Here is a 17,786-nt window from a genome sequence, read left to right as displayed (position 1 = left end):
TGAGTATCCAGCGAAAATGTACAAAAACGGGAGGAGTGCCAAGTCCCGTTCACCCATCCTCCCCCCCCCCCCCGTGCTCGCTGACCTACATTGGCTCCCGGTTAATCAATGCCTCGATTTTAAAATTCTCATCCTTGTTTTCAAATCCCCACCCCCCCGGATCTCTGCGCTCCTCCGATTCTGGCCTCTTGAGCATCCCTGATTATAATCGCTCCACCATTGGCGGCCGTGCCTTCAGCAGCCCAGGCCCTAAGCTCTGGAATTCCCTCCCTAAACCTCTCCACCTCTCTCTCCTCCTTTAAGACGCTCCTTAATACCTACCTCTTTGACCAAGCTTTTGGTCACCTGCCCTAATATCTCCTTATGTGGCTCGGTGTCAAATTTTGTTTGATAATTGCTCCTGTGAAGCTCCTGTGGGACGTTTTACTACGTTAAAGGTGCTATATAAATACAAGTTGTTGTTGTTGTTAACCAGCCATAGCTCAGTATCCAAGGTGAAATGTAGAAAAGAGGGAAGAGTGCCACATTGAAATAGCTCCCCCCTTTCTAGACACAGACCAGTATCCAGGAGAAACCTTAATTAGGATAACCTATAAAATGATACCGAAATAACAAGACTCTGTGATGGCCACGGGTCAGAGCTAAATGGCTATGGGAGAGGGAGTACTTTCTGTCTCAAAACGCTCGCTCTGCAGTGATTTCAATGTGACCCAGTTTCAGCTGTGCCCTCGGCAAGGGCCGGGGAATGATGTGCACCGCACAGAGGCCCGGAGATAAAAAAAATATTTTGCAGGTATGTAGGAAGAAAAATAGCAACCCGGTTGGTGAGGTGGGTTTTTTTCCCCTCTAAGATCATGTGGGTGAGGACTAGCCCCCGGCCAGAGAACTGTGTCCACCCCCCTCACTGCAACTTACACAAGTAGTGCGGAGGGAGGTCACTTGGTTCACTATTCCATAGGATCTGGAGTACAGGAGTAAAGAAGTCTTACTCCAATTATATAGGGCCCTGGTGAGACCACACCTGGAGTACTGTGTACAATTTTGGTCTCCTTACCTAACGAAGGATATACTTGCCATAGAGGGAGTGCAACGAAGGTTCACCAGATTGATTCCTGGGATGGTGGGACTGTTGTATGAGAAGAGATTGAGTAAACTAGGCCTGTATTCTCTTGAATTCAGAAGAATGAGAGGGGATCTCATTAAAGGATACAAAATTATTACAGGCCTTGATAGGATAGATGCTGGGAGAATGTTTCCCTTGGCTGGGGAGTCTAGAACCAAGGGCCACAGCCTCAGGATAAAGGGTAGGCCATTCAGGACTGAGATGAGAAGAAATTTCTTCACACACAGGGTGGTGAATCTTTGGACTTCTCTACCCCAGAGGGCTGTGGAGGCTCAGTCATTGGGTATATTCAAAACAGAAGTCGATAGATTTCTGACTAGTAAAGGCATCAAGGGATATGGCGATAGGGCCGGTGAATGGAACTGAGGCAGAAGATCAGCCATGATCTCATTGAATGGTGGCGCGGGCTCGAAGGGCCGAATGGCCTACTCCTGCTCCTATTTCTTATGTTCTTATGATCTGAAGCTAGACTAAAAATCCAGAGAGCGTGATGAGTTCAAATCCCACCATGGTCGTTTGAGAAGATGAATTCAGTTTAATTAAAAAGCTGGTATCAGTAAAAGTGACTGTTATGAATCTTATGATCCATGAAGAAAGGCTCATGAAATAACACTGGACGGCCAGCTGGTGGCGCCATCCAAGGAGTATAAATACTCGGGCGTGGGCCCAGCTTGCCAGGGTCATTTTGTAAGACAAGGAACTAGTGAAGTACAACTAGACCTCCATGTTCTGAAACAAGTTGATTAAAGCCTTGCTTTATACTCAAACCAAGTGCATAGTGAGTGTTATTATGTCAGTGACCGTGAATCTGTCGAATTGTCGTCCAAAGCCCAACTGGTTCACTGGGGCTGCCAACTGGAGCTGGACTTATTACTGGAGTTCTCGTCACTGGACCTCCCGCCTCCGACCACCCCACCCAGTCAAGCAGCCTATTTTCCCATCGCCGATATTTATATAACTAATAAAGTATCAAAGAAAATGAGAAAAATGCACAATTAAAAAAAAAAAAGATATTTCTCCAGAGTTGCTCGTAGTGGTATCCAGGAGATTAACGTTTCATTCTTGGAGACTCCAGGACAAGCCTGGAGGGTTGGCAAGTGGCCACCCTACGGTTTACTAATGTCCTTTATGGAAGGAAACTCGCCGTCCATGCTCAGTCTGGTCTATACCAACGTGGTTGACTCTTAACTTCTCCCTGAAGTGGTCTAGCAAGTTGTATCACCACCTTCTCAGGGTAACTAGGGATGGACAATACATGCAGGCCTTGCCAGCGACACCAACATCTCATGGCTGATCTATCTCGACTTCACTTTCCCGCCCTAGCCCCATATCCGTTGATTCCCAATGTGTCCAAGAATCTATCGATCTCAGCCTTGAATACACTCAACGACTGAGCATCCACCGCCCTCTGGGGGGTAGAGAATTCCAAAGAATTTCCTCCCGCGGAGGAGTCCCGCAGAATTGCTCCTCTGCCCGTCAATGGCAAATCGTGCAGATTACCAATCTGCCTTACACCCTACATTATACGTCATTAATTGGTTGCTGTCCTTGGCCATGGTTCCTTGGTCACAGCAGCTCTGGAACTACCAGGGGGACCCCGAGCTTCCGGTCGCCTGTCACTTTAATTCTCCGCTCCACTCCCACTCGGACCTCTCCATCCTCGGTCTCTTACACTGTTCCAATGGAGCTCAACATAAGCTCGAGGAACAGCACCTCATCTTTCGATTAGGCACTTTACAGCCTTCCGGACTCAACATAGAGTTCAACAATTCCAGACCATAACCTCTGCCCCTATCCTTTTTTTCCTCTCTCCCACATGGCAGCTGTCTTTCATTCTGCCATCGCCATTTACACTTCATCTAGAGCCATCCTTTGTTTCTTAACTTGTCCCATTCCCATCTCTTTTTGCCTTGCATCATCTCTTAATGTCTCTTAATCTCTCCTGCCTTCCATCCTATCACAGACCTTCCATTTTGTTCTTTCCTCCCCTCCCCCCCTCTCCCTGCCCCCTGCACTTGCTTAAAAACCTGTCACATCTCCAGCTTTTTCCAGTTCTGACGAAGGGTCATCGACCCGAAACGTTAACTGTGTTTCTCTCTCCACAGATGCAGCCTGGCCTGCTGAGTATCTCCAGCATTTTCTGTTTTTATTTCTGGAACTACCTTGTTGAATTATCTCTGTTTAGCCTCTTTATCGAAGAATCTATGACACACGTCCATGACTCATCGGGCACAGAGAAAGAGAAAAGGTCGCGAGAGAAAATTAGAGGAGGCGATAAGAGACAGAAGTTAAGATAACTTGCATTAGAAAGGGTATACGTAAGACTTGTATTTATATAGAACCTTATTTGGCTTCTCAAAATAAAAGTGATTCACATCAAAATTAATTACTTTGAAAGGCAGCCAGTTTTGCAAATAACAAGATTCAAAAACAAAGCGATGAGTTCATCTTTTGTTGGCTTTGAAGGTGGAATGTTGGACGGGAAACCGGGCCTTTGGAACAGGCTGCTGTCTCGTGTGGTGGACACACTCAAGAAGCTCGACATCATCCAGGACAAAGCAGCCTGCTTGATTGGCACCCCATCCACCACCTTAAACATTCACTCCCTCCACCACCGGCGCACCGTGGCTGCAGTGTGTACCATCTACAAGATGCACTACAGCAACTTGCCAAGGCTTCTTCGGCAGCACCGCCCAAACCCGCGACCTCTTCCACCTAGAAGGACAAGGGCAGCAGGCGCATGGGAGCACCACCACCTCCAAGTTCCCCTCCAAGTCACACACCATCCTCACTTGGAAATATATCGCCATTCGTTCATCGTCGCTGGGTCAATATCCTGGAACTCCCTCCCTAACAGCACTGTGGGAGCACCTTCACCACACGGACTGTTGCGGTTCAAGAAGGCGGCTCACCACCACCTTCTCAAGGGCAATTAGGGATGGGCAATAAATGCTGGCCTTGCCAGCGACGCCCACATCCCATGAACGAATTTTTAAAAATGCTGATTTGCTGAATTCCTTCAAGCGAGAGCTGGTCCTGGTTCGGGCTGGGGTGGCGATCTCCTCTTACAGAAGGTGAGTACTGCAGGGAATTCAGGGACAGAGCAATCTCCTGGACTAGTTTCAATCGCCTGGATGGGTGGGAGAGGAATTTCCCAGATTTTTTCCCCTCCCCCAAATTGGCCTGGTTTTTAAAAAAAATCTGGTTGTTCGCCTCTTCCAGGAGATCACGTGGTTTCGGGCAGGGGGGGTGGCGGTGGTGGAGAGTATCTATTGTGATACACAAGGTATCGTAATTGTGTGAGACAGGCCAAGCCGTTTATATACGAATAGGATTTTTAATGCCCACTTGAACCACCACAACAAGGAAACTGGGACTTTCATCCGAAGGAAGATACCTCCGCAACTGTCGGCGTAGATTACGTGCTCAAGTCCTGGAGTGGGGGAGGGTTTGAACCCACAACCTTTTGACTGGCCCCGATATGTAGAGAGGACGTCACCTGTCAGGATAGATTAGTGTCAGGGTAGAAGACACTTCATTGAGCCATGCTTTCTCGTGTACTGCTTTATCATTTCAGTTTAGACATAATTTAAAAATGATAGCAAAATACTGCGGATGCTGGAAATCCGAAATAACAACAGAAAATGCTGGAAAAACTCAGCAGGCCAGGTAACATCCGTGGAGAGAGAAATAGAGTCAACGTTTCGAGTCAAACCCTTTGTCAAGACTGGAAAGGCACAGGAAATGAAATAGATTGAAAGGCCAGGCTGGGAGAGAACAAAAGAGAAGTGAAGAGACATTAAGAGGTATTCAAAACCAGACAAGATGGTGATAGGACTAGTGGAGACAAAAGACAACATTTAACGTTAATTGTTTTATATATATATTTTTAGTGCACTGTCATTTAACAACAACAACTTGCATTTATATAGAGCCCTTGATGGAGAAAAGTGAGATAAAAACAAAAGAAGTGGAGCCACGGAGAGATTGTAAAGTACGAACTTGTACTTATACAGGGCCTTTCACAACCTCAGGATGTACCAAAGCACTTTACAGCCAATTAAGTATTTCTGAAGTGTAGTCATTGTTGTCAAGTAGGAAACTCGGCAGCCAATTTACGCACAAGGTCCCACAAACAGGAAGGTCACCTGTGAGGACAGGTTCACCGGATTGACGAGATAGTCTGTTTTTAGAGATGTTAGTTGAGGGATAAATATTGGCCAGGACACCGGGAGAACTCCCTTGCTCTTCTTCGGAATAGTGTCATGGAATCTTTTACACCCACCGATGGGGCCTCGGTTTAACGTCTCACCCGAAAGATAGCATTTACGACAGTGCAGCGCTCCATTAGTACTATACTGGGAGTGTCAGCCTGGATCAAGTCTCTGGAGTGGGGCTTGAACCCATAGCTTTCTGACTCAGAAGCAAGAGCCACAGCTGACAACTTAATCACTGTAAGAAGTCACACAACACCAGGTTATAGTCCAACAGCTTTATTTGAAATCACAAGCTTTCGGAGCGCTGCTCCTTCATCAGGTGAAGTGAAGAGAAGCATATAGGCACAGCATATATAGTCAGAGAATACTGCCAGATGATTACAGGTAATCTTTCTAACTGCCCTTTATCACACCTCGGCAGAGAGATAATCACAGCAATCAAAGGTGTGAATGGTGTCCAAACAGGTCAGTCAGGAAAACATTACATCAAAGAACAATGAGGTGGGGCCACAAGGGGTCAAATGTTGCAGATGCTGGGGTCTGTATGAAAAACAAAAAACAAACAAAAAACTAATTTTTGCTGGAAATCACAGCAGGTCCAGCCGCATCAGTGTAGAGAGAACAAACCAATGACGACTCGAGTCTGGATGACTCTACGTCAGGTGGGGTTACATGTAGCGTGACATGAACCCAAGATCTCGGTTGAGGCCGTCCTCATGAGTGCGGAACTTGGCTATCAGTTTCTGCTCGACGATTTTGCGTTGTCGTGTGTCTCGAAGGCCGCCTTGGAGAATGCTTACCCGAAGATCGGAGGCTGAATGTCCTTGACTGCTGAAGTGTTCCCCGACTGGGAGGGAACTTAATCATTAGGAGGGATGAATGGAAACTTGGTCGAAAAGATGGATATTAAGAGGGTTTTTATCTAGACAGAGAGAAGAGGAGAGGCAGAGGGGTTTTGGAAGGAAGGTCCAGAGAGCAAGACCCAGGCCAGGAGCAGGCTCTGCCCCCAATGGTGAGGTGAAGGGGTGGTAGTGGAGAAGGTCCGAGTTGCAGGCCCCAAGGTTGAGGGAGGAAGTGTAAGGCTGGAGAAGGTTGCAGATGTAGGGCGGAATGAGCTCATGGAGGAATATGAAGATTAGGACAGGAATGTTAAATTCAATGTGTTGGTGGATAGGGGGCCAGGGTAGGTCAGTGAGGACGGGAGCAACGGGTGAGCAGGACTTAGTGGGCAACAGGATATGGCGGTTAAGTTTTGGACGAGGAGGGATTGAGGGAGGCTGGAGAATGAAAGGCCGGCAATGGAGTTCAGAGCTGATTTAGCGTGGGATAAGGCTTAGGGCAGTGGTGGGAGAGCTCGATGGTGGAGAGCATTACAGGCTTGGTGACGGATAGGATGTGGTGTTTGAGGCTCGGCTGTGGAACGAACAGACCGCCACTGTTTCACACAGCCTAATTCAGTACCCTGTCCCTGCCTTCTCCCCATATCCCTTGATCCTTTTAGCCTCAAGAAATATATCCAACTCTTTCTTGAATATATTTAATGAACTGGCCTCCACCGCAGAGAATTCCACAGGTTCACCACTCTCTGGGTGAAGAAATTCCTCCTCATTTCAGTCCTAAATGGCTTACCCCTTATCATTAGACTGTGACCCCTGGTTCTGGACTCCCCCGCCATCGGGAACATCCTTCCTGCATCTAGTCTGTCCAGACCTGACAGAATTTTATAGGTTTCGATGAGATCCCCTCTCAATCTTCTAAACTCCAGTGAGTACAAGCCCAATCGACCCAATCTCTCCTCATACGTCATTCCTGCCATCCCAGGTATGGTGGGACTTCAATTTTTGTGGCTTATCAACCATGTCAGTCGTGGCTCAGTGGGTAGCACTCTCACCTCGGAGTCAGAAGGTTGTTCAAGTCCCACTCCAGAGATTGAGCACAAAAAGCTAGGCTGACACTCCAGTGCAGTGCTGAGGGAGTGCTGCTTTTCAGATGAGACGTTAAACCGAGGCCCCGCCTGCTCTCTCAGGTGGACGTAAAAGATCCCATGGCACTATTTCGAAAAAGAGCAGGGGAGTTCTCCCCGGTGTCCTGGGGCCAATATTTATCCCTCAATCAACATCACGAAAGAAAAAACAGATTATCTGGTCATTATCACATTGCTGTTTGTGGGAGCTTGCTGTGTGCAGATTGGCTGCTGCGTTTCCCACATTACAACAGTGACCACACTTCAAAAAAGTACTTCATTGGCTGTAAAGCGCTTTGGGACATCCGGTGGTCGTGAAAGGCGCTACAGAAATGCAAGTCTTTCTTTTTTAAATTATAAATCCTTCCCGAGAACAACAGAAGCTGCACAGTTAGGTTTCCGTTGCAAAGCCTTGGAATTCGTGTTCCGGGGCAGTGCAACCATCTGTCTGCTAACAAGCAAACAGTTTTTTCTTTGCCCTAAAATTAGCGCACTCCAAACCTAAAATTAAAACGCTGCTCCCGCCCTGAAACCAAATGCGCGGAAAATTGAGAAATTAAACACATCCTCCAAAACAAATCCACACAACTCCACCCCTGCAATTAAATGCCAGGACTGGCCTGTTGTGGAGATGTTAGGAGTTGGGTTATGTTCACACGCAAGGCAGATTTGACCGAAATAATATTCCAACTCCCATTCTATTTTTGCGTATTATTCCAGGGTTTCCTTCAAGGTCTGGACAGCAGCATTTTTGACACGGTGTACACTCCGAAATTTAAAGGGGAAGTGTAGGGAAGGATAGAGGGTGTTTTTTGTCAATGCCAAAGCTCAAAAGATAAAAGGGTTCATTATGGAAATATGCAAACATTTCAGATCCCAGGAAAACCGGGCTTTTAGGACTTGTTGCCTCCAGGCTGTGAAATAAGAAAGCAAAGGCTTGCATTTAGGATCATCGTAACAGGAGGAGGCCATTCAGCCCCTGGAGCCTGCTCCGCCATTCAGTGAGATCATGGCTGATCTGCGATCCAGCTCCATGTACCCGCCTTTGGCCCATATCCTTTAATACCTTAAGTTAACAGAAAGCTATCAATCTCCGATTTAAAATTAACAATTGATCCAGCATCAACTGCCGTTTGCGGAAGAGATTTCCAAACTTCTACCACCCTTTGTGTGTAGAAGTGTTTCCTAACTACACTCCTCAAAGGTCTGGCTCTAATTTTTAGACTCTGCCCCCTAGTCCTCGACTCCCCAACCAGCGGAAGTAGTTTCTCTCTCTCTACCCTATCAGTTCCCCTTAATATCTTGAAAATTTCAATCAGATCACCCCTTAACCTTCTAAATTCTAGGGAATACAACCCTAGTTTGTGTAATCTCTCCTCGTAGCTTAACCCTTGGAGTCCGGGTATCATTCTGGTAAACCTACGCTGCACTCCCTCCATGGCCAATCTATCCTTGCTCAGGTGTGGTGCCCAGAACTGCTCCCAGTGCTCCAGGTGTGGTCTAACCAGGGTTTTGTGTAGCTGCAGCATAACTTCTACCCCCTTGTATTCTAGTCCTCTCGATATAAAGGCCAGCATTCCATTAGCCTTTTTGATTATTTTCTGTACCTGTTCATGACATTGTAATGATCTATGTACCTGGACCCCCCAAGTCTCTTTGGACCTCCACTGTTTTTAACTTTTCACCATTTAGATAGTATCCCGTTCTATCCTTTTTCAGTCCAAAGTGGATGACCTCACATTTGCCTACATTGAAATCCATTTGCCACAGTTTTGCCCATTCACTTAATCTGTCGCTATCCCTTTGTAATTTTATGCTTTCACCTACACTGCCTACAATTCCACCTATCTTTGTGACATCGGCAAATTTGGATATATGACTTTCTATGCCATCATCTAAGTTGTTAATAAATACTGTGAATAGTTGAGGCCCCAACACAGATCCCTGCGGGACACCCCTAGTCGCCTCCTGCCAATTTCAGTACCTACCCATTATCCCTACCGCCTAGCCAATTTCCTAACCAGGTCAATAACTTGCCCTCAATTCCGTGGCTTCTACCTTAGTTTACAGTCTCTTATGTGGGACTTTATCTATATAGCGCCTTTCACAAGCTCAGCATGTCCCAAAGCTCTTTACAGCCAATGAAGTACTTTTGAAGTGTAGTCACTGTTGTAATGTGGGAAACGTGGCAGCCAATTTGCGCACAGCAAGCTCCCACAAAGAGCAATGTGATGATGACCAGATAACCTGTTTTTGTTATGTTGACTGAGGGATAAATATTGGCCCAGGACACCGGGGATAACTCCCCTGCTCTTCTTTGAAATAGTGCCTTGGGATCTTTTACGCCCACCCGAGAGAGCAGACGGGGCCTCGGTTTAACGCCTCCTCCGAAAGGCGGCACCTCTGACAGTGCAGCGCTCCCTCAGCACTGCAGTGGTGCGTCAGCCTAGACTTTTGTGCTCAAGTCTCTGGCAATTCGCTACATAAATGCAAATCTGTTATTGTCTTTCTTTGTAGTCACTTAGATTAAAAGAGCTGAACTAAGATTGCCAAAACAATTCTGAAAATGTGTATTAAGAGATGGCTGTGGAATAGATGCAGGATGGGAGCTGATAAAAGGCAGAAATTATGTCTTGTGTGGACCGCAACATGAACTGTTGTGTCTTCCATTCCGATTACACATGGCATTTTGCAGGCTGTAAAAACTGTCTCACAATTATAACAGCCTTTGTTAGTACATCCTGTTTACAAGAACAGCTTTTCGACAGGCTTTATGTATTCAGAGTTACTTTCCTCGACAACACCGTCGTCAAGGGAATGTGTGAGATTCATCAGAAACAGCAAGAGAAATTGCAAACCCGTTTAAATAGGAACTGAATTGCGATGCCGTCCTTAATGTTATAAATCAAATTATTTGGAGAGGTCTAGCGCCAAGGTGCGGGATACTGCTAACTGTTCTGCTGAAGGGTACGCACCCAAAATGTTATAACCCGTCTTTTCCCTTGACAGATGTTGGATGACCTGCTGTGTAGTTCCAGTTGGTTTTACGCGAGGAATGTTCTCTCAGTGGCTTGGCAGCTCAACCCAGTGAGTAGCTATGCCACATTCGATTAATAGGTTCCAGGTTCCAGCACTGAATCATAGAAACATAGAACATAGAAAAATAGGAGCAAGAGTAGGCCATTCGGCCCTTCGAGCCTGCTCCGCCATTCAACACGATCATGGCTGATCCTCTATCTCAATACCATATTCCCGCTCTCTCCCCATACCCCTTGATGCCTTTTGTGTCTAGAAATCTATCTCCTTCTTAAATATATTCAGTGACTTGGCCTCCACAGCCTTCTGTGGCAGAGAATTCCACAGGTTCACCACCCTCTGAGTGAAGAAATTTCTCCTCATCTCAGTCCTAAATGTCCTACCCCGTATCCTGAGACTGTGACCCCTCGTTCTCGACCCCCCAGCCAGGGGAAACATCCTCCCTGCATCCAGTCTGTCTAGCCCTGTCAGAATTTTATACATTTCAATGAGATCCCCTCTCATTCTTCTAAACTCTAGTGAATACAGGCCTAGTTGACCCAATCTCTCCTCATACAACAGTCCTGCCATCCCAGGAATCAGTCTGGTGAACCTTCGCTGCACTCCCTCTATGGCAAGTATATCCTTTCTTAGGTAAGGAGACCAAAACTGCACACAGTACTCCAGGTGTGGTCTCACCAAGGTCCTGTATAACTGTAGCAAGACATCATTGCTCTTGGGCTCAAATCCTCTTGCAATGAAGGCCAACATACCATTTGCCTTCCTAACTGCTTGCTGCACCTGCATGTTTGCTTTCAGTGACTGGTGTACAAGGACACCCAGGTCCCTCTGTACATCAACAGTTCCCAATCTATCACCTAGAATGACACAGCACAGAAGGAGGCCATTCGACCCGTTGATGTACAGAGGGCCCCTTGTCCTGGACTCCCCCGAACCAGAGGAAATAGTTTCTTTCTATCTACCCTATCCAATCCTTTAATCATCTGAAACACCTCAATTAGATCAACCTGTATGAGTCAGTGCCAGGTGAACCCGTACCCCAGTGAGCGTCAGTGCCAGGGAAACCCACACCCCAGTGAGCGTCAGTGCCAGGGGAACCCACACCCCAGTGAGCGTCAGTGCCAGGGGAACCCGTACCCCAGTGACAGTCAGTGCCACGGGAACCCGTACCCCAGTGACAGTCAGTGTCAGGGGAACCCGTACCCCAGTGAGAGTCAGTGCCAGGGGAACCAATACCCCAGTGAGAGTCAGTGCCACGGGAACCCGTACCCCAGTGAGAGTCAGTGCCACGGGAACCCGTACCCCAGTGAGAGTCAGTGTCTGTGGAACAGTACCCCAGTAAGAGTCAGTGTCTGTGGAACCGTACCCCAGTGAGAGTCAGTGTCTGTGGAACTGTACCCCAGTGAGAGTCAGTGTCTGTGGAACAGTACCCCAGTGAGAGTCAGTGTCTGTGGAACCATACCCCAGTGAGAGTCAGTGCCTGCGGAACTGTACCCCAGTGAGAGTCAGTGTCTGTGGAACTGTACCCCAGTGAGAGTCAGTGTCTGTGGAACTGTACCCCAGTGAGAGTCAGTGTCTGTGGAACCGTACGCCAGTGAGAGTCAGTGTCTGTGGAACTGTACCCCAGTGAGAGTCAGTGTCTGTGGAACTGTACCCCAGTGAGAGTCAGTGTCTGTGGAACCGTACGCCAGTGAGAGTCAGTGTCTGTGGAACTGTACCCCAGTGAGAGTCAGTGTCTGTGGAACTGTACCCCAGTGAGAGTCAGTGTCTGTGGAACCGTACCCCAGTGAGAGTCAGTGCCTGTGGAACTGTACCCCAGTGAGAGTCAGTGTCTGTGAAACTGTACCCCAGTGAGAGTCAGTGCCTGTGGAACTGTACCCCAGTGAAAGTCAGTGCCTGTGGAATTGCATTCCAGTGAGAGTCAGTGTCTGTGGAACCGTACCCCAGTGAGAGTCAGTGTCTATGGAACCGTACCCCAGTGAGAGTCAATGTCTTTGGAACTGTACTCCAGTAAGAGTCAATGTCTGTGGAACTGTACCCCAGTAAGAGTCAGTGTCTGTGGAACAGTACACCAGTGAGAGTCAGTGTCTGTGGAACAGTACCCCAGTGAGAGTCAGTGTCTGTGGAACAGTACCCCAGTTAAGAGTCGGTGTCTGTGGAACCATACCCCAATGAGAGTCAGTGTCTGTGGAACAGTACCCCAGTGAGAGTCAGTGTCTGTGGAACAGTACCCCAGTGAGAGTCAGTGTCTGTGGAACAGTACCCCAGTTAAGAGTCAGTGTCTGTGGAACAGTACCCCAGTGAGAGTCAGTATCTGTGGAACAGTACCCCAGTGAGAGTCAGTGTCTGTGGAACAGTACCCCAGTGAGAGTCAGTGTCTGTGGAACAGTACCCCAGTGAGAGTCAGTGTCTGTGGAACAGTACCCCAGTGAGAGTCAGTGTCTGTGGAACAGTATCCCAGTGAGAGGGCTGGATTTTCATTGAGGAGTCGGGTAGGAGGCGGGACTACAACTTTCGGGATTTTGACTTGATTGACCTTGTTGAGCCCACCCAGCGGGCTCAGCAGGCCATTTAAGGGACACCTGGCAACAGGTGACGTCACAGATTGATATTTCATCTGTCAAGACCTTTTGACAGATGAAATATCAGCGTTTCACAGCTGTTTGAAGCTGTCAAACACTGACAATCTGTACTCCAAGTTAATTCCTTCCTCTCAGGATGATTTAGAGATCTCCCCAGAACAGAAAGCTGAATGCTGCAATTTTTGACAGCTCGCAGCCATTCTGCTTTCTGTGCCGGTGAGATGAGGGACTCCCGAGACCTGAAGGAAGGAAGGCTGTAAAGGTAAGTAAAGGTATGTAAAACTTAGTTAAACACTTTACACACACCAAACACACTTACCCCTGCACTCATGCACCCATCACTCACCTGAACACCGGACATCTCGACCCCTCCAAGCCCTTCATCCCGACGGTCCGCCTCCTCTAACTTGGCATGGTTTGGAGCCATCGGGAATCCCACACTTCAACATTAAAAATAGGGATTAGGCTAAAAACTGCCTGTTAACAGGCAGTTAATTGGCACTAATCCCCTTCCCGCCTCGGGAGGCGGATCGGGTACCCGCCTCCTTTGAAACTGGCATGGAGGCAGGTTGGGTGCGGGATGGGTTCGTGCCCCTCCAAGTTCGGGATTTTAACCCCCCACATGCCTCCAATCCCACCTCAACGGCCCAATGAAAATCCTGCCCTCAGTGTCTGTAGAACTGTACCCCAGTGAGAGTCAGTGTCTGTGGAACTGTACCCCAGTGAGAGTCAGTGTCTGTGGAACTGTACCCCAGTGAGAGTCAGTGTCTGTGGAACTGTACCCCAGTGAGAGTCAGTGTCTGTGGAACTGTACCCCAGTGAGAGTCAGTGTCTGTGGAACTGTACCCGTGAGAGTCAATGTCTGTGGAACTGTACCCCAGTGAAAGTCAGTGTCTGTGGAACTGTACCCCAGTGAGAGTCAGTGTCTGTGGAACTGTACCCCAGTGAGAGTCAGTGGAACTGTACCCCAGTGAGAGTCAATGTCTGTGGAACTGTACCCCAGTGAGAGTCAGTGTCTGTGGAACTGTACCCCAGTGAGAGTCAGTGTCTGTGGAACAGTACCCCAGTGAGTCAGTGTCTGTGGAACTGTACCCCAGTGAGAGTCAGTGTCTGTGGAACTGTACCCCAGTGAGAGTCAATGTCTGTGGAACTGAACCCCAGTGAGAGTCAGTGTCTGTGGAACTGTACCCCAGTGAGAGTCAGTGTCTGTGGAACTGTACCCCAGTGAGAGTGAATGTCTGTGGAACTGTACCCCAGTGAGAGTCATGGCTGGGGAACCATACCTTGGTGATACTCAGAGGACATCAGGAGCGGGGGTGGGGAAGAAAGAAGGATGAGAAAAGAAAGGAGGAAGGATTTGCATTTCTATAGTGCCTTTCACGACCACCGGATGCCCCAAAGTGCCTTACAGCCAATGGAGTACTTTTTGAAGTGTATTCAGTGTTTTAAAGCAGGAAACTGATAGGAAAAATGCTCTGGAGAAGGAGAATTATTATATTAGGTTAGGAGGAATTCCCCTTTAAAGATTTGACTATTGACAGACATACGCTGTCCCTTTAATAGGTGAGTTGCTGACCTTTGGTCCAAAGTCTTGTGTGAAGGAAGAAACAATCAGAATCGATAGCAAAATACTGCAGATGCTGGAAATCCAAAATAACAACAGAGAATGCTGGAAAAACTCAGCAGGTCAGGCAACATCCGTGGAGAGAAATTTGAGTTGACATTTCGGGTTGAAACCCTTCTTCAAAACTGGAAAGAAAATAAAAAGATCGAAGGCAGGGCTGCGATCGAACAAAAGAAAAGGAGACAATAAAAAGTATTAGAAGCCAGATGAGATGGTAATGGGCCCGTGGAGACAAAAGGCAGCTGAAATTAGGTGTGAAGTGTACTGGCAGGATAAGGACTTTTTATTGTCTCCTTTTCTTCTTTTGTTCGATCGCAGCTTTGCCTTCGATCTTTTTATTTTCTTTCCAGTTTTGAAGAAGGGTTTCAACCCGAAACGTCAACTCCAAATTTCTCTCCACGGATGTTGCCTGACCTGCTGAGTTTTTCCAGCATTCTCTGTTGTTATTATAAACAATCAGAATCAGCGCCTTCAGGAGAGGGAAAAACAAATTAAAACGATCCAAAAAGAAAAATGACAAAAAAAAAACCCGGAGTTTCATTTTGAGAGAAAAAAGGGGAGTTGCATCCCTCCATGTCAGGCCGGCTCACCTGCGTTGCCACGGCAACCGCTGCCGCTGCACAGGGGCCACCTGGGCGCGGCGCATGCGCTTAGCCGAGGATATGCGAGAGAGCCGAGCCTGGGGGGGAGCGGTTGAGTGCGACGCATGCGCAGTTCACTCCGCCGTCGGAGGCTGGCTTCGGAAAGCGCCGAGCGTGGCCGGAAAGACCCGAAGCCCTGGTAGGTGGGGGCGGGGGGAAATGGATTTGTGGGTGTGACGCATGCGCGGCTCACAACACCACCGCCGTCGGTCGGAAAGTGCTGAGCGCGGCCCGGAAAGACCCGAAGCCCGTGGGTGTGACGCATGCGCAGGTCGCCCACTGTGTGAGGGAGAGATGATGGCTGAGTGACGGCGGCGGCGGCGGGAGGGCAAGTTTCGCGGACATCAGCGCTGGAGAGAGAGCGAGGGAGGGAAAGACCGCAGCTCGCAAACCACCGACATGGTAAGGGAATTAGACACCTTTAGCCTCGAAGATGAACTGCGAGCCGTTAATGAATAATGTAAGCGTTTTTTTTCCGGCTTCTGCCGCTCACCTGAGCCCCAGGTAAGGGCGCGCGACGTCACTCGCCAGGTGTCCTCCTGCCACTTGCCTCAAAATGAATTCCCTTTCCCCCCCCTCCCGGGGCAGTGATTGCAATTTTCCTTTTTGCAACCGATGCTTTCTTTTGTAAAAGTCACATATTTTGCTGCTATTTAATCTCGATCTAATCGGGCAGTGGTTCTTTTGGGCGTGTGTGTGTGGGGAGCTCCTTTCGTTTGATTGACAGGCAGATTAGCCAATTGGAAGCGCGCATTTATTATTTTGCCCAGCCCCCGCGGCCAATCGGGGACGGCTGGAGGGCGGGACTTGCCTCATCAGGCCATTCGGCCCAACGTGTCGCTGCTGGGTTTTACCAACCCCCTCTTCATCTAAGGGGTTTGTCTTTAACAGGAAAGGCATGTTTTTTTCCCCCTCTCCTCCTCTAAACTATTGTAATGCATGATGTGGAGATGCCGGTGTTGGACAAATGTGAGAAGTCACACAACACCAGGTTATAGTCCAGCAGCTTTATTTGAAATCACAAGTTTTCGGAGCGCTGCTCCTTCGTCAGGTGAAGCCTTCACCCGACGAAGGAGCAGTGCTCCGAAAGCTTGTGATTTCAAATAAAGCTGTTGGACTATAACCTGGTGTTGTGTGACTTCCCACATTTATTGTAATGCAGGTACCGCAAGCAATAAGGAAGGCAAATGGCATGTTGGCCTTTATTGCAAGGGGGTTGGCGTATAAGAGTGAGGAAGTCTTGCTACAATTGTACAGGGCCTTGCTGAGACCACACCTGGAGTACTATATACAGTTTTGGTCTCCTTATCTAAGGAAGGATATACTTGCATTGGAGGCGGTGCAACGAAGGTTCACTAGATTGATTCCTGGGATGAGAGGGCTGTCCTATGATGAGAGCTTGAGTAGAATGGGCCGATACTTTCTGGAGTTTAGAAGAATGAGAGGTGATCTCATTGAAACATACAAGATTCTGAAGGGGATTGACAGGGTAGATGCTGAGAGGTTGTTTCCCCTTGGCTGGTGTGTCTAGAACTAGGGGGCATAGTCTCAGGATAAGGGGTCGGCCATTTAAGGCTGAGATGAGGAGGATTTTCTTCACTGGGGCAGAGAATTCCAAAGATTTATACCTCCGAGGGCTGTGAATGCTGAGTCTTTGAGTATATTCAAGGCTGAGATCGATAGATTTTTGGACTCTAGGGTAATCCAGGGATATGGAGATCGGGCGGGAAAGTGGAGTTGAGGTCGATGATCAGCCATGATCTTATTAAATGGCGGAGCAGGCTCGAGGGGCCGTATGTCCAACTCCTGCTCTTATTTCTTATGTAATTACAGGAAACTCTAGTTTAAACGGCACCTAAATATACGGAATTCTCTATTAACCGGCAAAATTCATACTCCGAAAACAACACCTCAATAACCGGCAATGTTGCCGAGTCCGAGTCACCCGCGGTGGCCGAGTTAGTGGGGGTAGTTCTCCAAACTGCCACTACTCGGCTTCTTGGCGCTGTCAGAAGTCCGAACACCTCAATAACAGGAGTCTGACTCTTTGTTAAAAATAGCCTCGGTAGATAACCCTCTCCATCGTCCGGAATTTTTAATCAACCGGCACCATCCCGGTCCCGTTGGTGCCGGATACCAGAGAGTTTCCTGTATACAGGACGTAGAATCATAGAAATTTACGGCACAGGAGGAGGCCATTCGGCCCATCGTGTCTGTGCCGGCTGAAAAAAGAGCGATCCAGCCTAATCCCACTTTCCCGCTCTTGGTCCGTAGCCCTGGAGGTTACGGCACTTCAAGTGCATGTACAAGTACTTTTTAAATGCGATGAGGGTCTCTGCCTCTACCTCCCTTTTGGGCAGTGAGTTCCAGACCCCCACCACCCTCTGGGTGAAAACATTTCCCCTCAAATCCCCTCTAATCCTCCGACCAATTAGAATCATGGAATGGTTACAGCACAGAAGGAGGCTAGACAAGGTAAGGATGGCAGATTTCCTTCCCTAAAGGACATTAGTATGGGTTTTTATGACAATCTGATAGTTTCATGGTCACCATTACTGATACTAATCTTTCTGATACTAGTTGAGGATGTAACTGGTAAA

The 17,786-nt window shown here is 48.1% G+C and overlaps 1 protein-coding gene across 1 annotated transcript in view; it reads left to right on the top strand.

Moving 5' to 3' along the window:
* The first annotated feature begins 15,394 nt into the window (after window positions 1-15,394).
* The window catches only part of LOC147090650 (AP-1 complex subunit sigma-1A), a 65,799-nt gene continuing 63,407 nt past the window's right edge, over window positions 15,395-17,786 (top strand). Inside the window, exon 1 of the mRNA XM_085977416.1 lies at window positions 15,395-15,588. Within this exon, the coding sequence (XP_085833542.1) occupies window positions 15,586-15,588 (3 nt within the window). The 5' untranslated portion in view covers window positions 15,395-15,585. The remainder of the gene's footprint in view (window positions 15,589-17,786) is intronic.

The sequence above is a fragment of the Somniosus microcephalus genome, unplaced genomic scaffold, assembly GCF_052327205.1.
Source record: "Somniosus microcephalus isolate GS21.2 unplaced genomic scaffold, FLI_Smic_1.0 unresolved_chr4, whole genome shotgun sequence".
Lineage (NCBI taxonomy): Eukaryota > Metazoa > Chordata > Chondrichthyes > Squaliformes > Somniosidae > Somniosus > Somniosus microcephalus.
This window is presented reverse-complemented; position numbering and strand designations above follow the sequence as displayed.